Source organism: Lytechinus variegatus, chromosome 4 (assembly GCF_018143015.1).
Source record: "Lytechinus variegatus isolate NC3 chromosome 4, Lvar_3.0, whole genome shotgun sequence".
Lineage (NCBI taxonomy): Eukaryota > Metazoa > Echinodermata > Echinoidea > Temnopleuroida > Toxopneustidae > Lytechinus > Lytechinus variegatus.
Genome location: NC_054743.1, coordinates 42,369,538 through 42,387,776, shown reverse-complemented (window position 1 = coordinate 42,387,776; position 18,239 = coordinate 42,369,538). Strand labels below are relative to the sequence as shown.

Genomic DNA, 18,239 nt, shown 5'->3' with positions numbered 1-18,239 from the left:
GTGAAATTAAATCCAATTAATGTAAAGGTAAAGCAGAGGTCCAGCCATGATCACGTCCGTGATAACAATTCAGATATTGTTCTACTCATTTAGGGGGTCATTTCAGGGTATGATTGTCAAAGGTATTGTTTTGTTTCAAATACTTGTTAAAGGGTTTCATACGCCAATACTTGTAAAGAGGTACATTTTCAGAACATGGAAAATACTTGTTTAGGGTGCTTTTTGAAATCCCATGGTCACGCATGGTATCCACCTTTCGATGGAAGTTGGTTGGTTACCAAGTATTTTGGTTCCGTTATTTTCCCAAATTAGTGTTCCAAAACATATTGATGTGCATTGATGGTTGAGATGGCATCAGTTCCCACCAATCTTGCTCTCTATGAAGACGATTAGGGCTGAACTTCCAAGAGATTTTATATGTAATGCTTCTGGGAAAACATTCAAATTCATTAGATGATCTTTAAAGGTTTTCATGATGGAGAGAATAATGGAAGTTTTTTTGGTAAGCACTATGAATGTGTAATGCAGTGTACGTATCATTGAGTGTGTCAATACATGCACTTACATGTAGTTCTCTCTGTCAAACAGGCTGCGGAACACTTTTGAAAGTGGGAGGGGGGCTGGCCATGCAGAAGATAATCAGATAATCATTTTTACATTTGTGTTTTTATTGAAAAAGTGTGTGGGGGGTGGGCTACCACGGCCCCTGTCAAATACACCACAGGATGATTCGGGTAGGTCACCAGAAAGGCATGGGTACTTTCTCTTTTTTCCGTGGGCTGTTTATAGAGTACCATTGGCTGTTGAGAGTTCTTGCAATGGCACCGCTATTGTAATTACCATTGATGAGAGTCAATGGTCAAATTTAATACATGTCGGTCCAAGGTAAAATCTTTTACAGACTGAACCCTATTTAAATTTTAACCATATTTTAGGATTCTATTTTTCCCCCCCAAATTCCAGACCAAACATGTTTTTCTTTTAGGGGGTCTGGTAAATTTGACCCAATCCCCTTTTAATTTCCATAAGTACTTGTCTATTTTATGTGTGCAAGTATTTGACTGGTTAATGCAATTACCATTTGAACAGCACGAAATAAACTTGACTGAGGCTAGAATTAATTTGGTAATTTTTATATCCGTGTTTCATCATAATGATTTTCATTAAGATTAAACGCTTTATGAAGAGTGAAAATATATTTCAGGAAAAGAAGAAGAAAAGAGCGTCATGTGTAACTACACAGTCAACTCTTTCCTGTTGTGGAATTGGAAAAACACTGAAGAAATTTTGGTTTTTTGGTTGTTAACTTTAAAAAAATTAGAAGACCAATAAGTTTTATAAGAAATTGTGTAAACTTAGTATTGCAAAGGTTGCAGATGCATTGTATGTTTTCTGACCCAAGACCATGATTAGTGGGATTCTTGCAGTTTTAAAACTTTAATTTTTTTTAAAGAATATATTAAAGCAAATATCAAAAAGATTAAACACATTTTATTTTTTTTAACATCTTACTGTACAATGTACATTGAGAATTTTCTAAAGTTGCCATTAAATTATGTTCAAGGTTTGAAATGGTTTGAATAATGCTGTTTATACATTAAAACAAATTAACCATGCTACTAAAATATGCATTTCACTTTGTCTTTATTGTAGTTTATAAAAAATTCATTATAAATTTGCATTATGTCACATACATACACGAAATATACTATTGATAGTTACATCTGTACAACATGGTAATAAATACATTTCAGAATTCAGGAATTCACCTCTTGCATTACACAAGGTAAAGTTCCCAATTTTCTGCAATACAAAAACAGAAAAATTTCAGAGGTAAGAAAAATTGAATGGCAAAGATGGTCTTAGCATTTGATATTGACATTTACGAACTATATTTATACCTTTGTATATTGCCGATTGGAACAGCATTTTATTTTATAATTTAGAACGCCAGACACATAATTGCTATTTTAGAAAATGGGGGACTTTTTCCAAGGAACAGGACATCTGAAACAAATTTTTTCTCAAGATTACACTTTAAAGACCCAGACCGGACCCAAAATGAAATTGATAAATCATATAACAATCAAAAGCTAATAAATTACTTAATACAGAAATCCAACCTTAAAGGACAAGTCCACCCCAACAAAAACTTGATTTGAATAAAAAGAGAAAAATTCAACAAGCATAACACTGAAAATTTCATCAAAATCGGATGTAAAATAAGAAAGTTATGACATTTTAAAGTTTCGCTAAATTTCACAGAACAGTTATATGCACATCTCGGTCGGTATGCAAATGAGGGAACTGATGACATCACTCACTATTTCTTTTGTATTTTATTATATGAAATATTTTTATTTTCTCGTCATTGTCATGTGAAATGAAGTTTCATTCCTCACTGAACACGTGGAATTCCATTACCGGTATTTTAACATTTTGTGCTTCAGGCAAGAAGGTCCTAATCATCGAATTCGTAAAAATTGAAATATTGTAGAATTTAAACAATAATAGAAATAGTGAGTGACATCATCGACTCTCTCATTTGGATGTAATTGGCTCATTCATATAACTATTTTGTTAAAAATAAGTGAAACTTTGAAATGTCATGACTTTCTTATTTTACATCCGATTTTGATGAAATTTTCAGCATTGTGCTAGTCTGATTTTTCTCTATTGATTCAAATCAACATTTTTCTGAGGTGGACTTGACCTTTAATGCATTTTCACCACTTAACAGCCGAGTATTTTACTTAAGTACAGCTTTAATTATAGGGCTTCCAAAATAGACTTCTGTAAATGCTCTCACCGGCCTTGATACCACAATGTCATATTGTATTAGAAGCAGTGTTTATTCCATAGAGTGTCTTGTACACAGAAAAAGTGGGCAATTTTCCCCCTTTCAGATTTCTTCACTTCTATCACATAAAGATATCATTGATGTCTTTTTCTGCAAGCTTGAATTGATGAAATCGACGGTTTTTGACCAGTTTTCACCATATTGTAATTCCTGCTAAGTTGGCACAGCTTCCAAATAATATCTGCATTCAGATTATGTGTAACAAGTTTTCCTGACATAGCAATTTAGGCCCAATAAGAGCTAAGAAAAATCACAAAAAAATCGAGTGACAAGTTGTAGTTGTTTCCATCCATTTGAGCACTGAAAATTGTTATCGTAATTTCTTTTTTTGGCAAAATGAAAAGAAAAATTATATTCTGAATCTGAAACACAGAAAAATAACCCCCCTTTTCAGTGTCCAAGTTCTACAAGCCTATGGAATCATAACGCCTCTAACACAATATGACGTCATGGTCTTGAGGCCTAAGAAAGGCAATGGAAAGCCTTTTGTCCAAATTCACCACGAAAACTGCTAATTTTAGATTTTCTTAAGCAAATTACTCATGTCAAGCGGTGAATATGCATAAAACCTTTTCTGTTTCACTCAATTTATGAAGCTTACATTTTTCCCACTTGTAAATTGCAATTTTAGAGACAGTGATTTTCCGTCTCAAAAAATGGTCTTTTCCATTTCTAAAAATCTGTAATTCCATTTCAACTTGATCTAAAAATGGAAATTCAGTTTTGTCACTGAAAATGTACACAGCAAAAACCTGAATTCCATTTTTGCAAAGGTGAATTCCATAAATTTTTACATGAAAAGTATAAGAACCAAACTGAATTTCTGTTTTATTTACTGGTAAAACAGAAAATCACTGTCACTATAATTTAAGCTCTGGTCTGGGTCTTTAGAGGATATTTAAGGACTTAAAATTTTTAATTCAGTATACCAGGATTGTAGCCAGTATGGAAAATATTTGAAACAATTGAAAACTAATATGGGAAGACTCCAAGGGTCATTGGTAATGGTCAGTGTTGAAAAGGATTGGGAGGATTGAAGAGTTGAAAAATGAGAGAAAGATGATGAGTAGGTGAGGCAGAGTATCCTCTCTTGAAAATGAGTGAGAAGTGATGAAATCGTGAAGACCAGAGAAATCTGCTTGACTTGAGTAAAATTTGAGTTACAACAAGTACACAAAACACGTTTTGCACAATAATGGTCTAATATTACTTTGGCTTATCATCGGTGGGCTAATAAAACCTTGTATCTCAAAAGCTTTTTAAAAATTAGGACAGTTAAGAAAAAAAGCTTAATTTCAGAATTAATGCAAGAGCAGCAATCTCACATTGTCTGAATCCTGTTGAAAACTCTCTAGGCAAAAGAATGTTGCCACTTGTATCATAGCTCTGAAATATATATATTTTTTAGATGTCTGTGAAATGTTCCAGTTTGAGATACTAGGATTCAACAGCACACCGACGTTATGCAATTTAAGGACTTTATAAAAATATATAAAGTCGAATATGTAGACTTGACCGTAATTATAAGAATAAGCCATCTTTGCACAACACCTCCTTGACTGGTAGATTCACAGTACACATGCTTGTCAAATATTCTGCCTGACTCTTTGATAGTCCACAGTTCATTCTCAATGCATTCAATTTCTCACTGTCCCGTGTGTCTGTCCCTCCCTTCTTCTCATTCTTGGAATGTGAACAGCTCGTGAATGGCGACGTTGCTTCGTGATTGCTGAGGGCCATCTGGAAAGCGCCATCTTGCGTCCTACGCAGGAGATGGCAGAGGCTGTGGATGTTGTGTGGCATGACGGGGCCCGTGACCTCTAGACTACTGAGCTCTACCAGTGATTGGTTGGTCTGTTGCTTCAGAGTGCCTGATTTCAACTGGAATTTAACAAGAGGAAACAAATGTTAACACCACGACAGAGCAAGTGCATTATTTGTTTTACAAAATAGGCTTTACAGTACTTGCTCTTTTTCTCTGTTCTATGACAGAGCTGCAAACTTTACTAATTACCTTTTAGGAAGAATTTACTGAAAAAGAAGGGAGATCTCTCAAGAAATAAATGTGTGTATCAGGGATAGGTTAAAAATCTGCTATTTTTTAGGGAGTCTGACAATCGCGGAGACTTGGCAGCCCTATTATGATAAACACCACAGAAAAACTTTTACCTGGTTGGCTAAGAGCAAGTTTAATTGGATCATCATTCACAAGGTGCTTTGAGAAACACCCCCTGGGGGAATCCCCCATAAGATATCCACGAATGAGTATTACCTTACAGCTGTGGAGGGTAGCCCCTTTGAAGGGTAGAGGTGAGAGGATGGTTGGGGGTATGTCGGCTAGCGGACCTACACTGGTGAGCACCGTCCGGCTATTCAGGAGGAAGTTGTACAAGGCTTGGGTGTCCAGTCCTTCCACGAGAACCAGAGATTGTGGCCGATTGTCCAGCTTAAGCAGCTGGTCAGATTGGCTGAGGATAGCGTGGTCAAGGAATCACTCTCAAACGGCTTGAGAAACAAATGAATTATAGCAAGTTTTTAAGTGTAGGTTTTGAAGATTTCCACATGCCAAAATATCATTAATAATAACTTCAAAAGATCACCCCTGTCTGTGTTAATAGTGGTTCATAATAAGTCTATGTTCCTCATAAATGCTTGAACATCAAATGCACATGCAACATGATGGAAACCTTGTGGCAGTTTCATAAAGCTGTTCGTAAGTTACGAGCGACTTTACGAATCCTTTCTTGAGGTAAATCATGTGCCCCAAATTTTCATTGGTGTAGATTTAGCTCCAAGGAAAGGATCACCAGTCATTCATAAAGTCACTTGAAACTTAGGAGCAGCTTCATGAAACACCAACCTGGGCACAATTTCATGGAAGTTGTTAACACAATTAACTTAAGCGAGTCATTCCCTGACAGTTGCAGGGGAAACAGTCAGGGCCAGTGATTCTATTAACACTTATTAAACTGGGGGGGTCAATTTGACCCCCCCCCCCCCACTTGACAGACAATTTTACCGTGCCGCTCACTGACCTTCTACTTTCAAGTCTTGTCCATCTTTCGAGATAAAATTTGTGACACCCCGGTACACGTTTCTGAAATAATGCAATATTTTTTAAGCGCAAAAACAAAGGTTTGAAAAAAAAAATACATAAGAATTATTAAAATACATAGGAAATTAATGGGTTTTTTGTAGATTTTTGTTAGAAATGTAAGAGTTGATATGTTCACCAAAACTCAGAGCTGCCAACCAGAAAAAGAACATTTCAGTATTTTTAAAGCTGAAAATCAGTATTTCAGTGAGAATATCAGTATTTTCAAAGAATACCATAGGACCACATGTAAAGCTGAAACTTAAGAAATCAGTATTTTACATGAAACTATCAGTATTCTTCTCATATTTCAGTACTAAATACTGAAAATCAGTACTACTTGGCAGCTCTGAAAACTTAGCATTCTTCTAGCTATATAAAGTGAGTTAAAGGCAAAAACATACACACAAAAACAAATTTAGGGCAAATATCAGATGCCTATTTACATAATTAATCAAGAAAACAATATAAGCGATCAATTTTTTGAAAATTTTACTATACAGTCTTGGCTCTATGAAAGTGCATGCAAAGTTTTGCGGCAATAGCGCAATCAACAATGAGACTGAAGGGGGTCAAAATTGACCCCCCCCCCCGTATATGTTGATCCGAAATAGCCCAGTTAAGATAGGGTTAAAGCCAATCAAAGTCTCCAATTTATTTAGCACAGACCAATGTCCGACACAAAATGATGAACATATACACCAAGTCTCATAGCACAAACATTCAAAAGGATACAATTTGACTCTGGTAGGTTCTAGCGATGGAAAATTAGTCTTATCAAGACCAATGCTCTGCAACCATGACGATGCCTTGGTAGGGCTTTGAAGGATGTCTTCCTCTTCCTCCTCCTCTGTTGGCTCTTCTTTTATCTGACCTTCTTCGTTGTTGGGCTCAGACAGCTCATCAGTCTCTCCATCAGGACAGCTGAAAGATAAATATGAATCAATAATAACTTACAAACTGATGTAGTGAGTAAAAACATTTTTTTTTTTTCAAATTTTAGAATCTTCATGAGTAAAAAAATGTAGAGCTACTATTACTATTGTATTTTCATAAAGTGACGGTTGTGGTTAAAGCTCATCGTTACCAAAAATAAATTGAAAACTATGCAAATGAATAACCATAGAAATATCTGATTTCATCCAACCTTTATGGATTAATAGGGACAGTAATTTTCTGTTTTACCGGCAAATAAAACGGAAATTCCGTTTGGTTCTTATACTTTTCATGAAAAATTCATGGAATTAATATTTGCAAAACGGAATTCAGGTTTTCGCTGTGTACATTTCCAGTGACAAAACGGAATTTCCATGAAAACTATATGGCAAGAATTCACAAAACAAGGCAAAAGCGATTTTGTGTCACGCCCACTTATGAAAATAACCAGAAATATCGTGATTTGCGAGGGCATGCAACAGAATTTGTAGCGAAACTTCATTGCGAAATGACTGGGATGGAATAACACTTGTCAGAAGAGCCTTGCATGTAAACTTTGATATTGAACTGAAAATGACCTTTGACCTTACCATGTGACCTCCTACTGCAGCAAAACATGCAGGTCGCCTAAGTCTACCATTTAAGTTTTGTTGAAAAGTGACTTACAGTTGCGGAGTTAGGTGTCATAAGAGAGTCTTTCATGTAAACTTTAACATTGACCTGAAATTGACCTGAAAATGACCTTTGACCTAACCATGTGACCTCCGACTGCAGCTTCACATGCAGGTCCCCCAAGTCCATCTACCATCCAAGTTTGGTTGAAAAGTGACTTACAGTTGCAGAGTTAGGTGTCATAAGAGAGTCTTGCATGTAAACTTTAACATTTACCTGAAATTGACCTTTGACCTAACATGTGACCTCCAACTGTAGCACAACATGCAGGACCCCAGTCCATCTACCATCCAAGTTTGGTTGAAAGGTGACTTACAGTTGCAGAGTTAGGTGTCATAAGAGAGTCTTGCATGTAAACTTTAACGTTGACCTTTAAATGATCTTTGACCTTACCATGTGACCTCCGACTGCAACATAACATGCAGGTCCCTCAAGTCCATCTACCATCCAAGTTTGGCTGAAAAGTGACTTACCGTTGCGGAGTTAGGTGTCATAAGAGAGTCTTGCATGTAAACTTTAACGTTGACCTTTAAATGACCTTTGACGTTACCATGTGACCTCCAACTGTAGCATAACATGCAGGTCCCCCAAGTCCATCTACCATCCAAGTTTGGTTGAAAAGCAACCTACTGTTGTGGAGTTATGTGTCATTAGATTTGTGACGGACGGACGACGGACAATATTTGGATCCCTAAGTCTCGCCTTCACCTCTAGTGGGCGAGACAAAAATGGTTAGAAATATGTAGCCACATTTCTCTTCCAACTCCTGGACCTTAGTAAACAACATATCCGGTCAAGCCGTGTTGGCCAGCGCTTGCACTGTAGTACTAGCGCACGCAACAGATGTCAACTTTTTCCCACGAGGCAAATTCGGCCTGTCCGCTGCAAGCGACCGATAAATGGCGCACCATAATTGTGAATCCATCGAATTGTGTGCTTATCCATCACTTCATGAAACCAGGAATGAAATGAAATACCACCAGCTTATTTGCAGTTGATTTCATTCGGTGTCAGTCTGTGAAATTACTGAATAAAAGATTATTCATGGTATAATTAAATGGACGGTTGTAGTACCTTTCTCCCGCAAGTTTGCTCTGTTGATCTGCAGTGGATGTAGTCGGCTTTGACTGCGGTGGAGATGGAACTTCTTGATGTAGAGGCATGGAATAACTGATTCCTAGATATCAAAAGAATTTGTCAAGAAAACGAATATCATGCAGTTTACTCTACATGCACACAGATTCAATTTAATCTTGATTATATAATTCAAATTGTGAATTTACATGCAAAATCATGCTTTATGCACCCCCCCCCCTCCACTGGCTGTGCACTTCAGTCGCAGCATTGTGTTTATAGGGTATTTTTTATGCATATCTGCACTTGAGGACTTACAAATTAAGAGACAGTGTGAAACGTTCATTTTATCAAAGGAAATGCTATGACAGAATGCTACCCGGCCTTAGGTGCACATCATCATATTTCATGGCTACATTTATGATGCTGTAATAGAAAGCAAATAGTGACCTTGCTGTCCTCCCGAGTTCCAACAATTTCTCTACTATAATATTCACAGTTGACACATATAATAAAAAACACTGGTTTCTGCAAGGCGAAAGCACTGTGTGATCGATCACCTTAATAAGATTCTTACACTATTTGAATGCTTATATAATGTGCACCATTACCACTAACACACTCTCACCTGTGCATTATTTGTAAAATATTGTATAATATATGTTTATAGCAACAACAACAATCTCAGGTATACTGCATATCCCACATATATTTTGAGAACTGGTTCACAAATCACAGTCATGATTACCAACAACCTCACACAACTATAATTTCTTTGTATTTCACATTTTCTCATTTGTTGTTTTAGCTTATACGTCACGTATCATTCAGTAGTGAATATTTGAACATGCATCAGATAGTCTTAACCACAAAGATCACTTGAACATAAAGACCACTCTTTCTCATATCCCTTTAACAAAAGTCATTGACTTAATACCTTCAGTTTTTAATGCCTCTCTAAGCCCTCTAGTGGTTGGGGTCATGAGAGCATGCATAGTGGGCGTGGCACCGACACCAGCTGCTCTGAAGAGAACAGTAAAGTGATGCGTACACAGATAGAAATACGGGCAATGACCTGACCGCAGCAAGTGGAATACAGATCGGAAACTCTCTGACCTAGATTGAGGGACAATCAGGATGATCTGCGTTAATGAAGCATTTGCAATAGATTGATAAATATTTTACATCATGTCTTAAGACATCAATGAGCATCTAGTGTCTTGTAGCTTGTAACACAATAGGATGAAAGTGATAGCATAGTTTAAATGGCAATTAATTTAAAGGAGACATAAGAGGAGGAGGATGTACAGGAAGATGGGGAAGGGGGATGAATAAGAAGAGGAGGTAGAGAAGGAGGATTTGGAGAAGTACAGAATGATGAGGATAGGAGGAGAATCTATTTCTCGCTCCTTCATCATTGAGGAAAGAGAAGGTAAATAAATGAACTTTCTTCACACTTCATCACCTCTGGTACATGTACATTGCCATAATGCAAAAGATCAACTCCACAATCTACTTTTTAAATGTCTTACAATGAACAGAAACTTGTAGAATATTTACATGCAAAGGATTACGTTAGGAGGGGGAAATTTCATGAATACTCCTCATCAAAAGATTTGTAAATTCTAGTTGCAAATAGAATTTGTATCAACAGATCCACATCCATGTAGCAACAAAGGCTATCTATAGTACTGATTGTGCCTCTTTCGATTTTACATGTAATATATTGGTGTTCATCGAGATTTGAATATCCTGTAATTAATTCTTTATCTAACTTTTTTGGAAGAAAAAAAATTCGATCTGCATTGTGCAGTATATTCCAGATACAACTGCACAGAGACTAAATATCTGCACTTTACCAATTTGTCATCAAGGCAGTAGCTATAGCTGGTTCCTTGGTGGCGATTGACTGCCTGTAATAAATAAAGAGATAAAGGAAAGAAGAAGAATTTCCAAGACTAGTTTTTTTGAAGCTTTTTTAAAAGGAAGCTTTGTAGCCATTTAGTGTATTTGTAAATGCTCTCTATATTGTCTACAAGACTTCATAGATAAGATGCATGTACTTACAAAATGTGAACATAATTATTCTACCCAGATTCTATACATGTTGAGCTCTTGAGAGTACAAAATAATCATTGACAGAGTACGATAATCCTCTTCTTTCCTCGGTAATGTTGACTTTGTTTTCTCCCCAAAAATAATATTCTAAACATACCACTGCCAATGTGTAAATAGGTGCAGCACTTTTCCCTCCTCCTGTGTCATAGGAGGATAATAGATGTATGCAAAGATTACTAAAGAGCTTAATACATCTCTGTGCAGAATAAACAAATACAAACTGCTCAAAAATTGACTGAAATGTTTGGAAGACCCACTGGGGATATTCTCATCAGGTAAGAATAGCTAAGGACAAGTGCTTTTAATTGTCTGCAATAATTCAAATTCTTGTACAGTGTGTTATTATTAATTATTCAAAGAGGCTGCGCTTCCCATTATTAGAAATATGCAGCCTCCAACCGAATCAGATATAACTAGTGCTGTTGTCGATAGGCCTCATATCGACATTGATGTCGACATACGAAGGATTTTCAATGTTTCCGACATGTCGACATGCACGCACCCACATCGACATGCAAACATAAAATAAAAAGGGGTCTAGCCTAAAGTCACGAGTATAAAGCTTAGCTGAAAAGTTAGAAGCTTTTATCCACAGTAAGTGGAGCGATTAAAAGGTTTATTCAGCTATAAAGCGGCACATTAAATGAAAAAATACCTGCGAGCTGCGCGGCAGCAGAAATACGTCAGTGCGCGTGCCTGAGTGCAGTGGGGCCGGCCTGCCCGCCGATCGAGCTGTCCCTCGACGATCGCTCTAGATCTAGCTAGCGTAGCGTACGTAGTAGCATTCACCGTACCCATCCATATGTACCCATCGCTATTCACCGTGCTTGATAATACGTTGCTCCTCAATGCATTACTTTTCACATAAACGTTTTTGTCAAAGTTGTGACCGCCGCAATTGAGCGCTTATTTCAAACCACGAAGTCACAGAAAACTTCCCTTCCTTCGTTTGGAGATCGTTGCATGGATCGCCGCGGAAGTGATGCTGAAATTATCGGTCGATTTTCATTATTTTTTACTGTCAATTTGAGGAGCTTGCGTTTGCAGCACATGTGTACCAGCGTATAATACGCAATGATCACTATTGTAATTGGTGATTCTCAAATTGGCTCCGAGTGTTATTGCGCAATGCTTTCGAGACCGGATCGTGGTACAAAACTTGATTCTCCAGAAAAAGATGTGGATTAAATCGGTGATTTTGAAAGTGAATTCACTCTAGCTTAGTGAAAATATGTTTTCCCGAACTGAGCCTGTATTATATAGATCTAGCTCTAGTGTGGGGATATCACTCGTGTCAAGGTGAATACATTTGATTGAGAGTGTTATGTTCCACGATCGAATGATTTTTTTTTGTTAGGGAGCCTAGGCTAAATTACGGTCCCTTTTTCATGTCGACATTGTCGATGTCGGGATTAATTTTTAAGCGACATGTCGACATGGATTTTTGTTCCCGACAACAGCACTAGATATAACCAGGTTTTTACTTGCACAACGCACTCTCCTTTTATTGTAAAATAGAGATCTTCATTATGACACTAATCTTTCACGACATATTGTTTTCAGTTTAGTTTTTTAGAGCTTGCAAGAGAAATTATCTCATCGAGGATCAAGTATTAGTTACTGTTTCGTTTCTATGATCTTAGATTCTAGAACAAAGGGAATTATCTCTTCAAAGTTTTTTAGTTGTTTTTATTACAACTTGTTGAGTTTCATTACTATCATCGTCATGGTCATCATCATCAATATCATAATCCATAGTAATCATCATTATCATCACGAATTATGACTATGACAATTAGGACATGATGATAATGATGGTAATGATGATGATGGTGTTGACTATGATAATGATGACAACCATGATGATGATGATAACGATGAGGTGGTAATGACGACGACGATAAATAGCTCTTCCATCATTTATCATTATCTGAATACGAGGAGGTGGACAAGGAGGAAACAAAACTTACTTGAACTTTTTTGGTTCTGGTACAATCCTTGGGAAGAGGTTCAGCCATGGTAGATCAGGATGCATCCAACACATAGTAGCCTGCTGTAGGTCACTCCTCCAACTAGACTCATCAACAGGCTTTTCATTCTAAATTAATTCCAAGCATACACATGGGTGATCGTAAATGGCAAGTCAACAGAGATAAAATTAAAATAAGCTTTTTGGCCAAAGACTAATTTATTCAGCTTTCATGGTAACTTGGTGTTGTGACGTATGCCTGTAATCCAAGCTATGTTGGGGGGGGGGTTACAAATTGATGGAGATGTTCGAGCCTAGGTCAAGTCTTTCGGATGTGACGTTAAATGTTGCTCTAAGATGTAAATAATAATTTCCTCTGCAGATACATAATTCCATCACTAAAAGTGTAGAGTTTGCACGCCAGTTTTGTACATTACCTTCTCCTACCATTTCATGCAATGAATATATATCTTTGATAGTCCCTGAGCCATTTCATAAATGCTCTTTGATAAATGCATGATATTGTGGTGTACACATGGTAACATCATCTGAAATCAGATGTGCAGTAATTTTCATAGAATGAAAGTGCCTAATCAAATCAAACATGCATTATAATATAAATATACCAATGCTGAGTAGTATGACAAGACTTCTGTTTTGTACAGTATGACATCTTGTTTAATTCAAGGCTGTGTGTATACAGGGCAATCAACATGTTAGTTCTCACAATAAATTGAAATATGAAGTGAGTTGCTATATTTTTTTTGGTAGAATCGTCAATATTTGTGGGTAGGGCTGGGACTAAAACCCGGGTACCCGGGTCCCGCCCGTAAGCGTCGGGTACCCGGGTAGAAAAATCAATACCCGATACCCGAAAATTGCTCACCAGTATAACGTACATTTGATTTGTATTGCGTAGTGTAAGACATTATTGTAAACTCATCACAAAAGTACACAAGTCTCATTTTGAATCTCACCAATTACCCTCGAAATATCCATAAATATACTAGTTTTTCAAGTGATGATGATGTGACTAAGATCGCTCAATCGTCGCCATGTTCCTTTTGCAGCGCAGTGACGTCATCTAGCCACTGCGACGCAAGCCAATTTATGAATGAAAATATAGTAAGCATGCGCATTGCAAGCCTCAGCCCCACGCAGTATTCTGTCAAAACAAGTCTGCAATACTCTGTCACCTCGTACCAAAATCGACCTAGAATTCCACTTTCCTTTATTTCATATGAATTATGAAAGGTTTTCTCAGAGGATCTGTTTTCTCACCGATACCACGCAAGTAAGCAAATTTTATTACTTCTTGCTTTTCCGTCAAAATCTTACGAAGTAGCGTCGATGTTGCATCGTGTTTGTGAGTTTGTAGAATCTATCGCTACGTGAACAAAGTCAATTGATTTCCGGGTTTCGGAGCATACGAGGCGCCAGCCAATCACGTTCTTGATACCATTTTCAGTTCATCATAAACCGAAAATGGTAACACGATCGTGATTGGCTGGCGCATTTGACGCTCCGAAACCCGGAAATCAATTGACTTTGTTCACGTAGCGATAGATTCTACAAACTCACGAGCACGATGTAATATCGACGCTATACTTCGTAAGATTTTGACGGAAAATCAAGAAGTAATAAAAATTTGCTTACCTGTGCGGTATCGGTGAGAAAACAGATCCTCTGAAAATACCTTTTATAATTCATATAAAATATAGACAAGTGGAATGCCTCTGGCCGTCTCACCTGCATCACGCGGTTCAATATAGCAGCAGTGCTGACTTTGAATACTACTCGAACTCGCACAAGATGTTCAGTGATACATGGTTACTCTTATGTCCACTTTTTATGAACTAGACCAATAAACTTACAGAGATATGATGGTTATTCAACAAAAAACCCCAACATGGCCAAAGTTCATTGACCTTACATGACCTTTGACCTTGATCATGTGACCTGAAACTCGCACAGAATGTTCAGTGATACTTGATTACTCTTATGTACAAGTTTCATGAATCAGATCCATAAACTTTCAAAGTTTTGATGGTAATTCAACTGATACACCCAATTCGGCCAAAGTTCATTGACCTTTGACCTTGGTCATGTGACCTGAAACGCGCACAGGATGTTCAGTGATATTTGATTACTCATATGTCCAAGTTTAATGAACTAGACTAATAAACTTTCAAAGTTATGATGGTAATTCAACAGATATCCCCAATTCGGCCAAAGTTCATTGACCCTAAATGACCTTTGACCTTGGTCATGTGACGTGAAACTCATGCAGGATCTTCAGTGATACTTGATTAACCTTATGTCCAAGTTTCATGAACTAGGTCCATATATTTTCTAAGTTATGATGACATTTCAAAAACTTAACCTCAGGTTAAGATTTCGATGTTGATTCCTCCAACATGGTCTAAGTTCATTGACCCTAAATGACCTTTGACCTTGGTCATGTGACATGAAACTTTAATAGGATGTTCAGTAATACTTGATTAACCTTATGGCCAAGTTTCATGAACTAGGTCCATATACTTTCTAAGTTATGATGTCATTTCAAAAACTTAACCTCAGGTTAAGATTTGATGTTGACGCCGCCGCCGTCGGAAAAGCGGCGCCTATAGTCTCACTCTGCTTCGCAGGTGAGACAAAAAGTGGAATTCTAGGTCGATTTTGGTACGAGGTGACAGAGTATTGCAGACTTGTTTCGATAGAATACTGCGTGGCGCACGGGAGGCTTGCAAATGCGCATGCTTACTATATTTTCATTCATAAATTGGCTTGCATCGCATTGGCTTGATGACGTCACCTATGCGGTTTTTCCACTAGTCATATTTCGAGCGACATAATTTTCGGGTAGCCGGGTACCCGCCCGAAAATCACCACGGGTACCCGAAAAGAAAAAAAACCGAAAGTCCCAGGTCTATTTGTGGGGGTCAGCAAGGTCACATCCTTAATCTCTGTAGAAAATGAGTACAGAAAATATTTCTGTCAAACAATTAAAAATATATGAATAAAATGCAATTCTCACAGAAATTTTGAGTAAGAATATTGAAGGAGAGATAATGAAGAGAGAGACTCGAGCCAAAATTTTAGCAGAACTTTGCATGCATGTATCCCCATCTTTATGAATCCAGTCGCCCCCTCCTCATTACTCCACACATACACTCAGAAAAGACACCACCAAGGTATTGCAGTTTTCATCCATCAGTGAAGTAGCAATATGGTGCACGGTACGCCTCATTTGCACATTTAACGACCCATCCATGCAATGTAGTTCCGTGGGACCCTCACCTCAGTGTCAGGACCAGTGTCACCCTGTACAAATGAGCATAGTCCCCTGGCCTCCTCCTTCATTCGTATCGGTTGGCACCAGCTGAACGAGCTGTGTGACGTAAAGCGAACACGAGTTCTGAGACACCAGTCCGGTGATAAATCAGGTTTACCTCCAGCAAGAGATTCAATCAAGGTTTTCTCGGTCGGCTGAAATAAAAAGAAAATGGACGGAACCAGTCCAGCAGAGGAAATGATAACTGTATATGTTAGTTTGCACAGCCCCTTTGTAAATGAACAAAGTATTTGAATAGAGTTTTTACCGTTAATAAATAACAAAATTAATCATAATTTGAACAAAGAAATAAGTGGGAAGTTGCATGTGCATTGATTTGTAGTTCATTAAAGAGAATACAATGTATATAAACTATGCTAAATTACATGAATCAAGTCTACCCTGTAGTATGGCACTGTAATATGACACCTTTATAATAGCTCAATAATCTAGTTTACTTGTTTGAATTTTGAGAAACACTGTACATTGTATTCACCTAAAATTACTTTTTTTATATGCTCTATAATGCCTATTCATGGCAGTAAAATACGTAAGTGATGAGACAGTTCATACCGAATGATTGAAGGAAAATGTTTACATCTTGGTTAATCTTTTACCAATCAGTACAACATGGTTTGCAGTTATGCAATCATTTCTAAGGATCCATAGTGTGAATCAAATGGAACATGGTTTACCTCTTTTGAAGAATTTGGCAGCTTCTTTTCTTCCTCTGCTTGTATAGCTTTTATAGCCTTGGTCAGTCTCTGACATGCCTCTACATCAAATACCTACAAGGTGAAGATAAAGATGTATGTACAATGTAAGTTAAGGTACATGATATAGTACTGAATGGCAATAGTGCTTTTAAATTTCATTTTTATAACAATGCTGTGTTCAGTCTTAATGCAAATAATCAATTTCTCCTAAAGTTCTAAAGATATATATATCATTAGGGTTCAGGGTTGTGACAGAGTTTTTTAATCACAATACTTTTGAGTACGGTATTGGGATAATGAGTTGACCGTTCATCAGGGTTTAAATTATTCTAAGGTCATTTTAGAAAATGGCTTTATGATTTACCTCCATACCCCCTTTAATTGACCCCAGAGTGTCTTTCCTTTTGACTTTTTTTCTTCATTTGTGATGAAATGTATGTAGAATTGTCCTCTATAGTAAAGTTGCCTTACCTAAAAATATAGAAATGCATAGTCTGTAATGGATTTTGGCTTCTTCATGTGCAGAAATGGATGTGAGAAATTATTGCCACCCTCCATGGCTCTGCCCCCCTTCCCCAACAAAAAATGAACATACCTCATCTTGCTGCGAATCAAGTGCAGTGAAAAGCTTCTGATGATTTCTCCCATGATCCTTTGCATCAAGCTCCTTCTGCCCTCCAATAACTTCACTTTGAATTCTCCTTCTCATGACATTGCTGCCACCCCCGCTACCGAATGGATTCCGCCTCTTCCCACTCCGGCCCTCCCCTGGTCTGGCCGAATGCGACCCAGCATTGACCAGCGACTGGTCGGACATGAAGGATTTCGTAGTCAGATCGCTGGTGCTTCGGCGATTTCGCTTCATCCGCACCTTCATAACGTGGGAGGGTTTGGTCCATTGCTTGCTTGGTGAAGTTTCCATCGAGATGTCAACTGACCTACATGTATAGTAGCACCTATCATACCAAGAATGAAACAAACTTCATTCAATGATATATTCCCCTAAAAATGAAGAGACTTGAACTGTGCTCAATCTTACCGATTTTCAATATAGTTTGAAAGGCGTTTTATAAAGTGTTAATTATAAAAGTGACAATTTATGGAAAGCCAACCAATGCCATATTTTCTGGCTAGCAAGGCATTGGCTAGTGTCACTCGAAGTCCATGCATTTTTATTATTCGTTAGGATTAGGCCTACCTCAAGTGATGTTCGTGCAGGCTCCACTCCACTTCACTATATACCGCTACACTATTCTGAGATCCATTTTACCTCAGATAAAATAAAATATTTTATCTCCATTAAAATCAGTGAGATAAAATAATAATAATAATAAAGCTCAATTCTTGAATAGCGCATCACACATAGCATAGCATGTCCCTATGCGCTTAAAAAAGAAATAGTGAAAGGTAAGAATAAAGTAATGAAGATATTTAGATTGGATCATTAGTTCAAAGTTGGTATTTTA

The 18,239-nt window shown here is 37.4% G+C and overlaps 1 protein-coding gene across 1 annotated transcript; it reads right to left on the bottom strand.

Moving 5' to 3' along the window:
• Positions 1 to 3,643: 3,643 nt before the first annotated feature.
• LOC121414095 (protein downstream neighbor of son homolog) lies at positions 3,644 to 17,723 on the bottom strand. Its single transcript, XM_041607156.1, has 10 exons — positions 17,369 to 17,723; positions 16,753 to 16,845; positions 16,024 to 16,212; positions 12,725 to 12,852; positions 10,496 to 10,549; positions 9,574 to 9,752; positions 8,637 to 8,739; positions 6,690 to 6,878; positions 5,133 to 5,328; positions 3,644 to 4,741 (listed from the first exon to the last, which is right to left on the bottom strand). Exons 1-10 carry the CDS (start codon positions 17,693 to 17,695, stop codon positions 4,382 to 4,384), a joined length of 1,818 nt encoding a protein of 605 aa, XP_041463090.1. The 5' UTR covers positions 17,696 to 17,723; the 3' UTR covers positions 3,644 to 4,381.
• Positions 17,724 to 18,239: the final 516 nt, after the last annotated feature.

Excerpts from the sequence above, each read along its gene's own strand:
- LOC121414095 (XM_041607156.1), bottom strand. The coding sequence starts at position 17,695 with ATGGAAACTTCACCAAGCAAGCAATGGACCAAACCCTCCCACGTTATG. Across the intron at positions 16,213-16,752 it reads TGCCAAATTCTTCAAAAGAG|CCGACCGAGAAAACCTTGAT; the intron begins GTAAACCATGTT and ends TTTTTATTTCAG. Across the intron at positions 10,550-12,724 it reads CCAGAACCAAAAAAGTTCAA|GCAGTCAATCGCCACCAAGG; the intron begins GTAAGTTTTGTT and ends TATTTATTACAG.